We start from the raw sequence: 15,210 nt of genomic DNA on the forward strand, positions 1-15,210 counted from the left end.
ATGTAGATTTGAGATTGTATTGAGGGAGAGAATATTAATTTGGGATGGTATTGAGGGACAGAACATGGATTTGAGGTGCAAACCATTGTCTCCAGGTGGACAGGGCTGACTTCCTGCAGCCGTAACTCTGCAGCCCCCGTTTGGCACAAGGAAGCTTCACTTGGCCCTATCCAAAGCCAGAAACCTTTTCCTCTAAAGAAATTCCCAGATTTTTACAAAACCTGCTCATAAACCTTGAACAGCTTTGGTGTTATCAGACCTAGCATTGGAGAGGGGACTGGGAAAGAGAGGAGCTGACATCCCTCTCCAAAGGCTTCCTTGCAAATACCTTCTGTGGCCTCTTCCCTTGGAGGAATTGTTTCCTTGTGCCAGCAAATGAGGAATTACTTAAATATTCCTGCTTGATGTTGGTCTGAATGGCTCTGATGTACTGCAGGCTTTTTGTTCAGCTGGAAAATGTTTTAGTGGATAAAGATTTGTAGATGGTATCGAGGCCCTTCCTCAGATATGGAAAATTTTCTTCACCAGAAGGTGGATTTTAAAGAATTTGTGTGGAAAGGCCAGAGCAGAGCTCATGTGATGGGGCAAATTCCTTTAAAAGTCAAAGAGAGCCCTTGCAGTGACCTGAGCCACCAGCCAGGACAGGGAGAATGAGAAGGTCTGACCCTACAAAAATGATGCCCCAAGAGCCTTTTCCTGCAGGGATATGGGAGCAGGGCCAGGGATAAATCCAGGCCTCAAATTCAGTTGCTTCCTTACTTAAAGTGATAAAAATTGATATGTATGATGTAGGAAGCACTGGTTTTTATAGACATGGATTTAATCATCCTTTCAACTTGTGCAGAGCCAGAGGAGGCTGGTTTTGCTTCTCTTTAAAGGGGGTGAAAGAAAAGTTTGCTTTGTTTTCTTTCTCACGTGCTGTTTGTGCAAAACCTTCCCCTCCTGCCCTTCCTGCAGCCCCAAACCTCTCCCTCAGCTGTGCCACAGCTCCACTTCCTCCTGCACAAACAAACAGCCTTGATAGCATCAAACCCCCAAAAAACAGCCAGACACCCACGGGAGGGAGAGCTGACAAACACTTCCTAAAGCCCAGGCCATCCTGCAGCAATTTAAGGTTTCCTTGGAGTCATCCTGAGTCCTCCCCCTCGGCAGGGTAAGTCCTGCATCCAAAATTCTGTCATTTCCCTGTGAACCTGATCTGATCCCAGGCTGAGGCCAGACCCCCACCCTGTGCAGGAACGAGGGGCTGGGCCAGTTGGGACCACGCCCTGACCTTTCACATTTGGTTTTTTTAATTATTTTTGGGAATAGCAGGCAGGATGATTGGGTCAGTAGTCTGAAATCTGCCCAGGATTGCACTGCTCTGCAGCTGCTCCCACCTACCTGACTTTACCTGACAGAAAATTCCATCTGCCCTTCAGTGGCTTTAAAAAAAAAAACAACAACACTTTTTTCCCTGGGATTTTGCTTCCCTTTCCTTTCCCACCCCCTGCACTTGCTGTCTTATGTTTAAATTTGGTTCTGGAGTTTTCTGGCTCCTCTGCACTTGCTCAGAGGGATCTCAGGATCCTTCCTGGCTGAGGTGGTCTAGAACAGAACAGAGTCCTCCCTCTCGGCAGGGTAAGTCCTGCATCCAAAATTCTGTAATTTCCTGTGAACCTCGCTTGGTCCTGGCCCTGCACAGAAAATCTCTCTGCTGGGGAAGTGTTCCTGTTGTGGTCATTCCTGGGACACTGAGGGTGCTGGGAAGGAGGGCACTGGGGGCTGTGTCCATGAAAAACCAAATCAGTTTTGGGTAATTTAGAGGTGAGCTGGTACCCACTGAGAATCTCTGCATCTTGCTGAGTTTTTTTGGTTTTTGGTTTGGTTTTTTTTCCAGTGCTAGTAATTCCTTTGAGAAGGGAAAAACTGGGGTTAGCACAGAAATCCATGTGTCCATCTCGGTCTGCCTGGCTTCCTAAATCCACTCCCTCACATCCCACAGCTTGTTGGGCATCGTGGGCAGGGGCTGGCAAGCCCCATTCTCCCAGCTCCAGGAAAAGCAAACAATGGGAAGCAAAGCAAACGTGCTCTAATGCTGCCACCTACCTACAGCAGCTCCAACTGCTCCCCGAGGAGCTCTCCCTGGAATTCCCTGTCATTTTTTAATACCCTCTATGTAGGTCAAATTCAATTCCAAGATGATTGTCCAGTGCTGAATTGCAGGAATAGTTTTGGTGGGGCTGATCCTGCCCTGGGGCTTTGGGGTGATGGGTTTGTCTGTCCCATCCCTGGTCACTGCCAGCTGCAAAAGCCTCCTGCTGGAATTGCAGTGCTCTGGCATCCTTGGGGGCTGTTCCTCCTCCTGGTGACCCTTCCCTGAGGAAGTTTGCAACAGAAGTGTTGTGTAACCAGGCAAGAAGTGAGCAGGCAGTGCTGATTTGGGCTGCTCTGGCTTCTTCCAGGACCAAGCCGCTCTTCCCTGATTAAATGGGATCTGGAAGGATCCTGAATCTAACAGGAAAATGATTTGCTGGTGTTCCTAAAGTAATCAAAAGTAGGCAGTGGTAGAACTGCAGCATCATCCCTGTGAGGGACAGGCACAGTTTGAAGGACAGCAGCTTGTTCCCATGGGATTTGAGCTGCAGGGGGGATTCTCCAGACTCCTTGGGGAACAGGAGTGAACTGGGTGATGGACATGGAAATACAGGGCTTGCACCATGAGGAGCTGTGGGTTTGTACTGGCACACGAGTGAGGAAGGACGTTCCTCATGGATCAGCCAAGGGTTTATTGACAGCTGGGAATGATTCCCTCCCTGATTCCCTTCCTGTTTACACAAGAAGTGACAGCTCCGGCGGCTGCGGGACGCGGCCGAGCCACGCGCTCTCCACAGGGGCTGCCCTTGCCTGAGCAGCTTTCCTTTCCTTCCCTGTCCCTCCCAGGTGTGGCAGATTCCCGAGAACGGGCTCACCCTGTCCCTGACAGAGCCCGTGGTAGTGCTAGAAGGCCATTCCAAGAGAGTTGGCATCGTGGCCTGGCACCCGACGGCGCGGAACGTGCTGCTCAGCGCAGGTACGGGGCACAGGCGTGGGCAACAGCTCCTCTCCCTCCTTCCTTCCTCTCCAGCTTTTCCTTCTTCCCTCTCCCAGCTGCTCAGATCCCTGTGAATCACAAGACCCGTGGCAGTAGCTGGGAACACTGGGACACGTGGCTCGCAGCCCCCTCTGTATCTCAGCCTTTTTTATCCTCAGTTTACAGGGATAAGCACCAAGGAATTGTCTGGAATTGGAGTATGAAAGTTGTTCCAGACTTTATTTGATCTGCAAGAACAATTTACATCTGCATTCCCCACATCCCTGTTTTCATAGACTTTTAGAACGGGCCCAAGTGTTTCTCCTTTCCCTTGATCCCTGCAAAGTATCCCAGAGTCCAGCTGTTCTTCCCACAAGCTCTCATGGACAGCATTTTGCAAATTGTCTCCTTGGCCAATACAGTCCATGGAATGAGATTCTTTTGACCACTGAAAATCAATCACATCATTATGGAAATAAATTGGATAATTCATTATCCATTGCTATACTCTGAGACTTTCATGGGTTGGGTCCCAAGGAAAGAAGTGACTCCTTTCAGCTGGATTGTTGGATGAGCTGGGTGTTTTCCATTGATAAAAATCCCTCCTGAGTTCCCAGTCTGGGTTTTGATTTCCCCAAAAAAACCTTTGGAGCTGCAGGGGGTTTATCCCTTGTTCCCCACCTCTGGCTTTGCCCCTGTGTACCCCAGTGCTGTGGCTGGAGCTGTTATTTCCCATTTTAGGCTGTGATAATGCCATCATCATCTGGAATGTGGGAACAGGAGAGGCCCTCATCAACCTGGATGACATGCACGTGGATATGATCTACAACGTGAGCTGGAATCGCAACGGCAGCCTCATCTGCACAGCTTCCAAAGACAAAAAAGTCCGAGTTATCGATCCCAGGAAACAAGAAATTGTTGCTGTAAGTTTGCTGAATCATTAAAGAAACAACTGGGTTCACTCCAGCAGGGAATGAGCAAGAAAATATGGAAGAAATATGTGAATTTTACACACCACGTTGAGTCGCTTTCTTCAAAAATTACAGGAGGAATTGTAGGAGTTGGAGGATTTGTCTGGGTTTATTGGGATTAGTGTTTGAACTGGGATTTTAGGGCTCAGTTTTAAACCTGCAGGAGTGTAATTCCACATCTAATCCTTTTGTATAATTACAGTTCCAGAGTTGTGCATGCAAAGCAGAGCTTTAGTTGTAGCTTACAAAGAGGTTTTCCTTCAGCCTTGCAAGAGGCTGATTGGCAAAGCTGGAATGAGCCAGGAATGTCCCCTTCTCCCGTGGCTCAGTGTTTGGGTTCTTCCCTCAGGCAGCAGGGAAGGAGAGCTGGATGTTCCTCCTTGGATCTCCTCCTGCATGGAGGAGCGGTGTGTCCAGAGAGGAGCCACCACTCCAAGGGTTTTTCTGTTCACTGCTGATCCTGACCTGCTCCTCTCTTCCAGGAGAAGGAGAAAACCCACGAGGGAGCCCGGCCCATGCGAGCCATTTTCCTGGCAGACGGGAACATCTTCACCACCGGCTTCAGCCGCATGAGCGAGCGGCAGCTGGCCCTGTGGAACCCGGTACCATCCCAAATCCCTGTGCTCTCACATCCATGGAGTCACCAGCCAGCCATGGAATCGTGGAATGGCCTGGTCCATGGGGTTACCAACCAGCCCTGCAGCCATGGAATCGTGGCATGGCCTGGGTTGGATGGGACATTAAAGCCAATCCCGTTCCAATCCATAGACAGGGACACCTTCCACTAGCCCAGGTTGCTCCAAGCCCCATCCAAACTGACCTTGGGATGGAGCAGCCACAGCTTCTCTGGGGCCTTCTTCTTCAGGGCCTCACCACCCTCAAAGAGAAGAATTCCTTCCTAAATTCAGAGTTTATGTACTTGAGGTTCTTCCCATTCCATCTGCTGCCTGCTCCTGCTTCCATGGTTTGGGCTGTGTGGTAACTCAGTGAAGGAGCTGAGCAGGAGCAGTGATGGAGCTGCAGGTTGGAAGTGCCTGGGAAGATGCACAGGGAGCAGAGGGGCTGTGGGAAGGTCACTTCTCTCTCTCTCTGTGCATTGTGGAGAGCAGGCCAGCAGCAATCCCAGGAGGGTTCAGGGTGGAAGGGACCACCTGGATTGTGTCCAGGTGGCTTTTGAGTGTCTCCAGGGATAGAGGCTCTGTCCCATCATCCATCCTACTGACACTAACTCACTGTGTCACATATTTCCCTTGACTTGGTGAATTTTCCTGGCTCCTGTTTTTATTTAATTTAGTGATTAAAGTGCCCTTGGGGAATGAATCAGTTCATGAACATTCCCAGCATTTGTTGTAACACACGGATCCTTCTGGGTGGTGCAGACACCACTGGGAGCTCACTGCCTACAGAGTGTTAATAATTTAGACCCTCCCTCTATGAACAGAAGCTTTTCCAGTCTTTGTTAACATCCCTGGCATTTTTATTTCCAGAAAAACATGGAGGAGCCAATAGCCCTTCACGAGATGGACACCAGCAATGGGGTCCTGCTGCCCTTCTACGACCCAGACACCAACATCATTTACCTGTGTGGGAAGGTAAGGAGAGGCTTTGGAGGCACCTGAAGGGAGTGGTGCCTGTGAAATGTCCCCCAAAATATCAGTGGGGCAGTGAATGTGGGGCTGCAGAGAGACCAGGCTGCTCTGGAATGGGTTTGATCCTCACTCTGCAGAACCTGGGAAGAAGCTGGATGTTTCTTGGAGATGGATTAGGTAAAGCTGCTGCTAGTGGAACAAGTTGCCAAAACATTTCTTGCTGGTGTTGACCTGGATGATTTTACACTGTTGTGGGAGGAAGGTACATTTTGGGTGTTGTCCTCCTTGTCCTCGGAGATGCTGGAGCATGTGGCAGCTCTCTGTAATTTTATGGGATTAAGTAATAGAAAACTGGAATTAGGTGCTCCTTTCTAAAAGCAATTTGTAGGAATTTGGTGCCCACATGTGATGGACTCCTACAAATAGGAGCCAAAGCCAAGATGAGCAAGGAATTACAAAGGAGGATCCATACAAGTATGTTCATGAATCCCATCTTTGTAGCAGCTGATGAGGAACGTTTGGTTTCTATCTGCCACCCCTCCTGCAGCTTCAGAGACAGCAGTGTGGTGGAATTGCTTGGAATTAGGGATAAACTGGTTTGTAGCCTTTCTGCCTGATAGTGGTAGGATGTTTTTCCACAAGAGGTGAGGAAGGGGCCACTTCCAGCCTGGAAGCACAAGCTCAATCCCTGTCCCACAGTGTTTGGAACGGGACTTTTCTGCCTGATAGTGGTAGGATGTTTTTCCACAAGAGGTGAGGAAGGGAAGCACAAGCTCAATCCTTGTCCCACAGTGTTTGGAACGGGACTGGAGGAATTGTTCAGTTGATGGATTGTGGAAGGGATCAGCCTTGCTTCAAAAATAGCTGTGAGCTGTCCATGGCAGCATTCCTGGAAGGAAATGGGAGCAGCAGTGTGGGCACAGGGAACACAGGCCCTGCAGCTTCTCCTGGGGTTCCTTGCAGGGTGACAGCAGCATCCGCTACTTCGAGATCACAGATGAGTCCCCGTACGTTCACTACCTCAACACCTTCAGCAGCAAAGAGCCGCAGAGGGGCATGGGGTTCATGCCAAAGAGGGGCCTCGACGTCAACAAGTGTGAGATTGCCAGGTGAGGAGAGCCCATCCCAGGCTGGGAGCTGGGGCTGGGGGTTTCAGGAGTGGTTAAAGCAGCAGAGCAGTGAGCACAGGGCAGCCGTGGTTCAGAAAACCTGGGAAGGGCAGGAAACATCTTGGGATGTCACTGCAGTGGCTCCAGGAGGGAACGTCACTGCTGGCTGGGACCATGAGCCATCTCTTCTCCCAGGAACAAGTGACAGGACAAGGGGGAAGGATCTCAAATACTAGGAACAATTTCTTCATGGAAAGGGGGGTCAGGTGTTGGAAGGGGCTGCCCAGGGCAGGGGTGGAGTCCCCATCCAGGAGGGATTTAACAGCCATGTGGATGTGGCACTTGGGGACATTGGTTATGGTGGCCTTGGCAGTGCTGGGGGAATGGTTGGACCTGGTGGTCTCAGGGATTTCTGTGGTTCCTTGGGGTTGCTCCTTTCCCATCTCCTCCATCTCCCTGATCCTCACTCCCTGTCCCACCTCTCCTTTTCCACGGCAGGTTCTTCAAGCTCCACGAGAGGAAGTGTGAGCCCATCATCATGACGGTTCCCCGCAAGGTGAGCACTGCCCTGGGGCCAGGCTTTGGAGCCAGCTCCTGCCTCCCAAAGCTCCTGACTGATCCATGTCTCCTGCCTTGCAGTCTGACCTCTTCCAGGACGACCTGTACCCGGACACAGCCGGCCCAGAAGCAGCTCTGGAAGCAGAGGAGTGGTTTGAGGGGAAGAACGCTGATCCTCTCCTCATCTCCTTGAAGCACGGGTACATTCCAGGCAAAAACAGGGATCTCAAGGTGGTCAAGAAGAACATACTGGACAACAAACCTGCTGGGAACAAGAAGAGTGATCTCATAAACGCTCCAAAGAAAGCAGCGGATGCCTCAAACTCTGTGAGTAAACTCCAGGAATTTTGGGGGTGGTGGCCTCAGGAGGGAATGCCAGGGTGGGACCAGTGTCAGGGCCTGAGGGAATGGCTGAAGCTCTGTCAGGGGAAGGCTAGGCTGGGTATCAGGAAAAGGTTCTTCCCCCAGAGGGTACTGAGGCACTGCCCAGGCTCCCCATGAGATGTCACAGCCCCAAGGCTGCCAGAGCTCCAGGAGTATTTGGTCAAGGCTCTTAGGCACAGGATGGGATTGTTGGGGTGTCCTGGTCAGGGCCAGGAGTTGGACTGGATGATCCCTGTGAGTCCCTTTCTACTTGGGATATTCCAGGAGTCTGTGATTCTAATGCTTCTGTAGATATGGAAGATTACCTGAAATTGTTTTTTCTAAATCACAGAACCATTAAAGTTGGAAAATACTTTCAAGATCCCCAAGTCCAACCCTAACTCAAGATCCCCAAGTCCAACCCTAACCCAGCAGCAGCACCTTGTTCACCACTAATCCCTGTCCTTTGGGACACAGGGGAAAGTATGGCTTGAAGAGCAGCTGCTGGTCCTGGATGGGTGCCCTGGTGCTGCTGGAGATGCTGCTCCATGCCCTGAGCATCCCAACTGCTCCAGAGTCCATCACACCCTCATCCCTCCAACAATCCCACAGGGAGGAGCCCTTTCCTTGGGAAACCCCAGAGCTCTCCTCACTCATCCTTCTCTCATCTTCCAGCAAAACGACGCCAAATTGGACGAGATTTTGAAGGAGCTGAAATCCATCAAGGACACGATCTCCAACCAGGACGAGCGCATCTCCAAGCTGGAGCAGCAGATGGCCAAGATCGCGGACTGACGGGGCCGCCAGCCCAGGCACATCCCAGCTCCCAGTTCAGCCAGCAGCAGCCTGCAGCATTCCAGTACGAGCTTTCCTGTTCTCCTAAATCCACGTCAACGAGAGCCGATGATTTCAAGCCAAGCTTTTTAGTGAAAGATCTTTTTTCGTTTCCCGATGTTCCAATGAATTTCTGTGACTGTGTCAAAAACAAGGCAAAAACGAGAAGTGCTACTTTTACAGTTTTTTTGGGGTTTTTTCCAGATGTTATTATGAATCCTTGAAAAACGAATCCATTCTTGACTTTCAGTGTCATGCCCAAATATCTTTTTCTAGATTTAGGGACCAACGCCACATTGTTCTTAACCATTTTTTTTTAGAGTTGCCAAAAAATAGAAAAAAAAATTGCTTTTATTTTTCTTATTTGCCACTTTTGCAGTATTTGTGTTTCCATTCCAAGGGACAGGGGGTGTGGGGGGTGTTTACACTGTGCAGAGAACAAAGCTGAAGCTATTTTGTATAAATCCTCCATTTGGAACAATCAGGTGGGTTCCCTTCCTTTCTCTTCCCTGTGGAATCCCCTTGGAGATGGGATCAGCTGCCTTTCCTGCTCCACAATGTGTCCCCAGCCCTGTTGGCTGACAGAAAAATACAAATATATCATTCTGAACGAAGGGATTTATTTCCTACTGAAGTTTTAAGCCAGCACCATGTTCCCATTTTCCTACAATCCCAAGGTTTGTTTCCATGACCAAACTCACTCATTTTGCTTGCTCATTTTTATTTCCATTTCAAGGCAGAAGTGACTTCCATGCAGGAATGTTTTTATCCATGGAGTTCCAGGTGAGCTGTGGGATGCCAGCAGTCGTTGCTGTAAATCCTTGTTCCTGCCCCCCAACACTCCTGAGCTCATGGATTTTAAGGAGCTTTTGGAATCCATCAGCCCTTCACACCAGTGCTGATAATAGGAATTTTCTGTGCTTCCAAGGCAGCACTAGCAGCAGAAAGGTGATTTTTCCATGATAATTCTCCACAAAATGCCTCTGTTGTTACTTTTTTATCATTTTTCTCCTGTCCATCATTCCCATTCCTGCCTCCCACCCTTCCCTGCAGGAAAGGATTTGTTCCCGGATCAGATGAGCGACCTCCAACCCCAAACCCCCACTGCACTCCCAGCCCTTCAGAAGGGACTGGGAGGATGGATTTGCTCCCAGTTTGGAGAACTGGTTTCTCACACAGCTCCTTTGGGATCCTGCAGGGAGAGGCTCTAGGCTGGCGAGCTCCTCCTGGAATTCCATGGAGGCTGCTCAGGCAGGGTCTCCCCTGTGGAGGAGCTGTCAGGGGTGGGGCAGGCTGGCTCCCTGCTCCCAGGCTGTGTCCTTGTGCTGGGAATGGGATCCAGGACACCCCAGGAAGCTGTGCCAGGCAGGATTGGTGCTGCCATTCCTGGCACAGCCCATCTCTGCAGTGCCAGGGAGTGCTGATAACCCATCCTGAATCCACAGGTGGGCAGAGACCATCAGGTGTCTGAGAGCCCTGGGTCCTTATCCCAGCTGGATTCTGTCCCTGTGGCAGCTCCATGTGCTCCCCCCTCGGAGCATCCCACTGGACACGAGTCCCTCATCCAGGCTGAAGTGATTGATTTTTTAATTTTCCATTAGTTTAGCTAGGAATTCTCCAATTTTCCATTTTTCCCAGTGTTTGCATGTTCAGAATTCCAGGTTAAGATTCCCTGTTGTGGAGGGATGTGTGTGTGGAGGCAGAATCGGCCGGGGGACGTAGCTGGAGAGGCACGAGGACGGGATGGAGGAGACAGAGGATGTGGTGGGATTGCAGAGCAGGAAAGCTTCAGAAAAGTGGGATTTCTGTGTTTTAGGGACAAGTGGCATCCCCTGCCCTGTGCCCGTGGATCCACAATCCGGCTGCTCCAGGTTCTTTGGCTGTTTGGTGACGTTTCTGTATTGCAGTAAATGCCTGAGATGTGTATTTTTATGGATTTTTTTTTTTCTTTTGGATCCCAAACCCGAAGGTTGTTCTCCCCACAGTGGTGATTTCTGTGTTGATTTGTACGTGTGACTTCAGGGTTGTGTGCTCGGGGACCTCGGGTTTGTTCCTAACATTGGAGGGAAATCAGTTTTGGGAGCCGCTGGATTGAGGTGCCCGGGGGTGGGGGTGTGGGAGATTTTAGTTCCTAGCCTGTATTTTATTTAAATGAACTGATGCCTCGCCAGGCTCAACCGGAGTCAGTGCCTGAAGCTTTTTGTAGCCGTGATATCCCGGGAGAGAACCAGCCCAGTCCGGAAAGACGCGCTCTTATAGAGCGGCCAGAGTATCTGTCCAAATATTTGCTTCCATTTTCAAAAGATAAAAGTCATTGATTATAAACTGCCTCTGCTTGGCTTTTCCTTTGGCTCTCGGCATTCCAGCTCTGATTGATAACTGGGATATGAAGTGAGGGACACTTCAGTGGGGGGCTGTGGCTCAGGGGGTCCTTGGGGACCTTCTGCTCTTGTCCCAGGAGAGCCAGGGCCCATTCCTGGGATCACACCTGGGATCCTCCCTGGTGATTCCCAGTGATGAGCCCAAGAGCTTGGCTGGATGTGGGATGTGATGGCACAGGTGGGCTGGGGGATCTCGGGGTGGATGGGGATGATGTGTTCCCAGGAAGGAACAGCCCTGCTTGGGAATTACCCTGGATCGGGGGGGCCTCATTCTGCTCCTCCCCAGGTGAAATCAGGCTACAGGAAGTCTGAAATGACACAGAGCCTGTGCTGGAAACAGCATCTCTTACTCCACCCAGGTTTGAGTTTTCTCAGGGCTGAGGCATTTCAGGGGATGTTGCACAACCTCCAGAACACCCCGACCCCGGCACCACCCCAAAGCCGGGCAGGGATGCTCCCAGAGAGTCAGCGCTCCCTGAGCACCATGGATCCCTCCCAGGGATGGTCATCCCAGCGGCCTGAGCCCATTTCCTCCTCTTCCAGGCCCTGGCCAGGTGTTTCAGAGCAGGCACGGGCCGGGTTTCCGAGGCGGGGGGTTGTTGACACCCCGAGCCCGTTCCTGCGGATGTGCCTCTTGCAGCACCTTCCTGCGGCTGCGGCTGCGCCTCCCGCCCCAGAGCTGCGGTTGGGGCGGGGGGTTTCCTGTCGTGCCAGTGCCACGAGGCTGGGACAACACCCAGGACAATGCCAGGCAGCGCCCCCGAGAGCCCCTCCGAGCATCCTGGGGATGGTGCAGGGAGAAGGAGCCCGGCACAAGGGCTGTGCAAAACATCAAGTCAGGCCTTCACCCTCCTCCACCTCGTGTGCTAAAGCGTTTCCCGGTGCTGAGGTATCTCAGGGCACCCTGGTCCCCTCCCTGGCCATGCCCACACCGTGCCCGCGGGGGTGGCAGCCCTGGCACCAGGTTTGCCGTCACTTCTGCTTTCGGAGCGACGCGAGCCCCGGAGCGCAGCTGCTCCGCGGGGCCGCCGGTGGGGCCGAGCCCTCCGAGGAAGCCCCTTTTTGGGGTGCAGCCCACACCCTGCCACCCTCCCCGGGGGTGCCCGCAGCCCCCCATCCTTCACTGGCCCCGCTGTCGCCGTGACGTCCTTCCCCCGCGGGCTCTGAAACCGCAGCCGCTTTTCCGCGCTCCCGCCCTTCCCCGCCCGGCCGGAGGTGCAGGCGGAGGGTGGCCCACGACGCCCCGCGGGTCCGGTGCTGGGGCCGCCCTCGCCCCCCGGCCCGTGCCAGCCCTCGCCCGTGAGTCCTGCAGTTGGGATCCCGCCGCGTCCATCAGCACAGGTGAGCCCTGGTGGGAAGGGGCTGGAGCGGGGCTGGGCCCCCGGGATGCTCTGGGTGCTCTGGGTCCCTGAGGGTGCCACGCTCCGTGCTGGGGCCTGGGGGTGCTTTGGGGAGGTGGGAGCATCCTGGGATGCTCGGAGCATTCAGCCGTGTCTGGATGCTGTTGGGTGTGGATCTTCGGGATCTCGGTGGCCTCCGCCCAGCGGGGCTGCCGGGAGAACGTGGGGGGGATTGGTGATGGAACAGGGGGATTTGGGGGGAGTTTGGGGTGGATTTGCCTCTCCTGCTCCAGCACAGAGACACAGGCTCGTGGTGGCCTCAGCCCTGGAGACCTGTGCCAGCCCAGCAGGTGGAGGGGAGGATGGGCACCCTGGCAAGGGGTGTCTGTCAGAACCTGGGTGACATCCCTGTGGTTTCATTTCCACACGGAGACTCATCCCGCAACTGCCCCGTCCCGCAGCAGCCGCCTCCATCACGGCTGATTTCCCATTTCCAGACACTCAACTTCCTTATCAAAACTTGCTCCTGAAGCAGAGCCATCGGTGCTGAGCTCCCGCAGGAGGGGGCTGTGGCAGGAAAAGGACGCTGGGTGCCTTCTACCATCCCCCCAAAGCCGAGGACCCCTCTCCAGAGGGGAAGGAGGATCCTCGGTTGGCGTGTGATCCCATACTGGGGCAGTTCCACACTCAGCATTCTCCCGCGGGGAGCAGGACCCCGATGTCACCTGCCCTTTCTGTCCCCTGCAGGTCCCATGGCGCCGGGCTGGGCCGTGCTGGTGCTGCTGGTGCTGAGCCCCCTGTGGGCGTGTGGGGCTGAGCTGCTGGAGCCAGGGCTGCCCTGGGGCGGGCAGTGGGTCTGGGGGGAGGCCAAGCCCCTGTCCCTCTCCCGTGGGAAGAGGGATGACAGTGGGCAGGAGCCCGGTGCCACCACGATGATCAGCAGTGACAAGAGCCATGGTGGCTCCGTGCCACTGCCAGCAGCTGGCACCAAGGCCAGCCTGCTCCGAGTGCCAACCACAGCTGATCCCATGGATGATTCCCCTGAGCCTGAGCTGCTCCTGAGCTCTGCAGCAGCAGTGCCCAGCACCAACACTAGCCTGCTCCAGGTGCTCACAGTGCCCACCACAGCCGAGCCTATGGATGAGGCAGATTCCCCTAAACCTGAGTTACTGGAGGACTCTGTGGCACCAGCAGTGCCCAGCGTCAGCACCAGCCTGCTCCGGGTGCCTGTAGTGCCCACCACAGCTGATCCCATGGATGAGACAGATCCCCCTGATCCCGACCTGCTGCCAGGCTCAGAGCCTGCCACAGCGACAGCAGCCCAAAAGGGCATCGCCACCACCACCCCCGGCTGGCTCATCGAGGAGGACACAGTGACTGATGGCCTGGACAGCAGCTCCTCCACGGGGCCGCGCTCTACAGCCCCCCCAGCCTTTGTCCTCACCAGCACCGGCTACAGGAAACCCAAGAAATCCGGATCTCCGCCTGCATCCACCCTCCCGGCCACTTGGGACACGACGCCGGTGGCCACCGCGGTGCCCTGGGAGCCCAGCGGGGTGATGAGCAAGTGCCTGCTGGCCATCCTGCTGCTCGGGCTGGTGGCCGCCACCTTCCTGGTGTGCACGGGCGTGCTGGGGACGCTGCTGTGGCGGCGGGCGCGGTCGGGCGAGCGCCGCTTCAGCCGCACCGAGATGGTTTGTATCTCCTCGCTGCTGCCCGACGCCGAGGCGGCCGCCGGTCCCCGGCCGGTCCCCGCTCGGAGGCACAAGCTGCTGCTGCCCGACGGCAGCGCCGAGCCCGACGGAGACAACCTGACTCTCAGCAGCTTCCTGCCGGAGCACTCCTGAGCCGCAGGGATGGCTCCTGCATCCCGCAGGTGCCCCCCCTGTCCCCCGGTGTTTTCGCTTGGACCACTGTGACGGAGCTGCTGCCCCGCGGTCAGCTCAGCCCCCGAAGCGCATCCCATTAAAGAGTTACCCCGACATGGTGGTCTCTTCCTGGCAGCCCCCTCCCTGCCCACATCCTGCTGCCGAAATTTCGCTTCTCCATCCTCCCCCACAAAGCCCCTGGGGGAGCAGAAACGAAACCCGCGGTCACTCCTCGGCAGGCAGGGACCAGACCCCGGGACTCTGGGGATGGGACCGCAGCCCCCGGGACCCCCTGCCCGCCTGGGCTCGGCCTCGTGGGAGCGGGAAGGGCGGGGGGGACGGGGCGGAAACGCGGGGGGACGGGGACGGGGACAGGACGGGTGCGCTCGCGGCACAACGTGTTCCTGCCTGCGGTCGCTGCAGCGAGGCGGGGACGCCTCCGGAGCCGCCGCTGCCTGTCAGGTGCTCGGCCCCGGGGAGAGCGGCGGCCGCAGGGTCTCGGCATCATCCAGCTGGGACTGGGAGGAATGGGGAGAGCGAATCCATGAGAGGCCAGCGAAGGTCCCAGCGTTTCACCCGCTCAGGCAGGTGTCAGTCACCCCTCAGGCCACCAGCTGATCCCTTCCTTGGGGGAGTGGAAATAGCCCAGGACTGTCCCTCTTCTTCCAGGCTCAATGTTCCCATTTTTCCATTTTGCTCCACCCAGGCTCCCCATCCCCACATCCCCATACCTGCTGTGACCAGCTTCAATGTCCCCATCTCTCCATCCTCACCCCTGCCCTGCCAGATTCAGCATTCCCATTCCCACATCCCCATTCCCACATTCCCATATCCCCTTCCCCACGTTCCCAAGCTTGCAGCCTCCTCGAAGGCCACTCTGGGCTGGCTGTCCAGGGGCAATTGCCAGCGTGGTCATTCACCTGCATCCCGACCCTGCTGCCTGTTTACATTCACCCTGAGCTTGGGATATTTTCCATCTGGATCCTGGCAGCTGCACAGCCCTGCTCCGGCTGTGAATGTAAATGTTTATGGGTGAGTCAGCCGGGCCCACAGCTGGTGGCCGTGGCCTGTCCCCACGCAGGACACCCTGCCCGTGGGCTCCTTGCTGATGCCACCCTGCTCTGTCCCACTGTGTCCCCACGCCA

General features: G+C 54.7%; 2 protein-coding genes across 3 annotated transcripts in view; both read left to right on the forward strand.

Moving 5' to 3' along the window:
- The window catches only part of CORO1C (coronin 1C), a 47,825-nt gene extending 37,021 nt beyond the window's left edge, over positions 1–10,804 (forward strand). The window contains exons 4-11 of one of the 2 annotated variants that reach the window (XM_039724891.1): positions 2,923–3,052; positions 3,794–3,975; positions 4,506–4,625; positions 5,511–5,615; positions 6,576–6,721; positions 7,220–7,277; positions 7,361–7,606; positions 8,318–10,804. In XM_039724891.1, the coding sequence (XP_039580825.1) occupies positions 2,923–3,052; positions 3,794–3,975; positions 4,506–4,625; positions 5,511–5,615; positions 6,576–6,721; positions 7,220–7,277; positions 7,361–7,606; positions 8,318–8,437 (1,107 nt within the window). In that variant the 3' untranslated portion in view covers positions 8,438–10,804. The remainder of the gene's footprint in view (positions 1–2,922; positions 3,053–3,793; positions 3,976–4,505; positions 4,626–5,510; positions 5,616–6,575; positions 6,722–7,219; positions 7,278–7,360; positions 7,607–8,317) is intronic. The other variant, XM_039724893.1, reaches the window with a different exon arrangement.
- Positions 10,805–12,067: 1,263 nt separating this feature from the next.
- SELPLG (selectin P ligand) lies at positions 12,068–14,075 on the forward strand. Its single transcript, XM_039724895.1, has 2 exons — positions 12,068–12,198; positions 12,945–14,075. The coding sequence occupies exon 2, from the start codon at positions 12,950–12,952 to the stop codon at positions 14,042–14,044; it is 1,095 nt and encodes a 364-aa protein (XP_039580829.1). The 5' UTR covers positions 12,068–12,198; positions 12,945–12,949; the 3' UTR covers positions 14,045–14,075.
- Positions 14,076–15,210: the final 1,135 nt, after the last annotated feature.

Source organism: Passer montanus, unplaced genomic scaffold (genome assembly GCF_014805655.1).
Source record: "Passer montanus isolate IOZ18808 unplaced genomic scaffold, ASM1480565v1 scaffold53, whole genome shotgun sequence".
In the NCBI taxonomy this organism is placed as follows: Eukaryota; Metazoa; Chordata; class Aves; order Passeriformes; family Passeridae; genus Passer; species Passer montanus.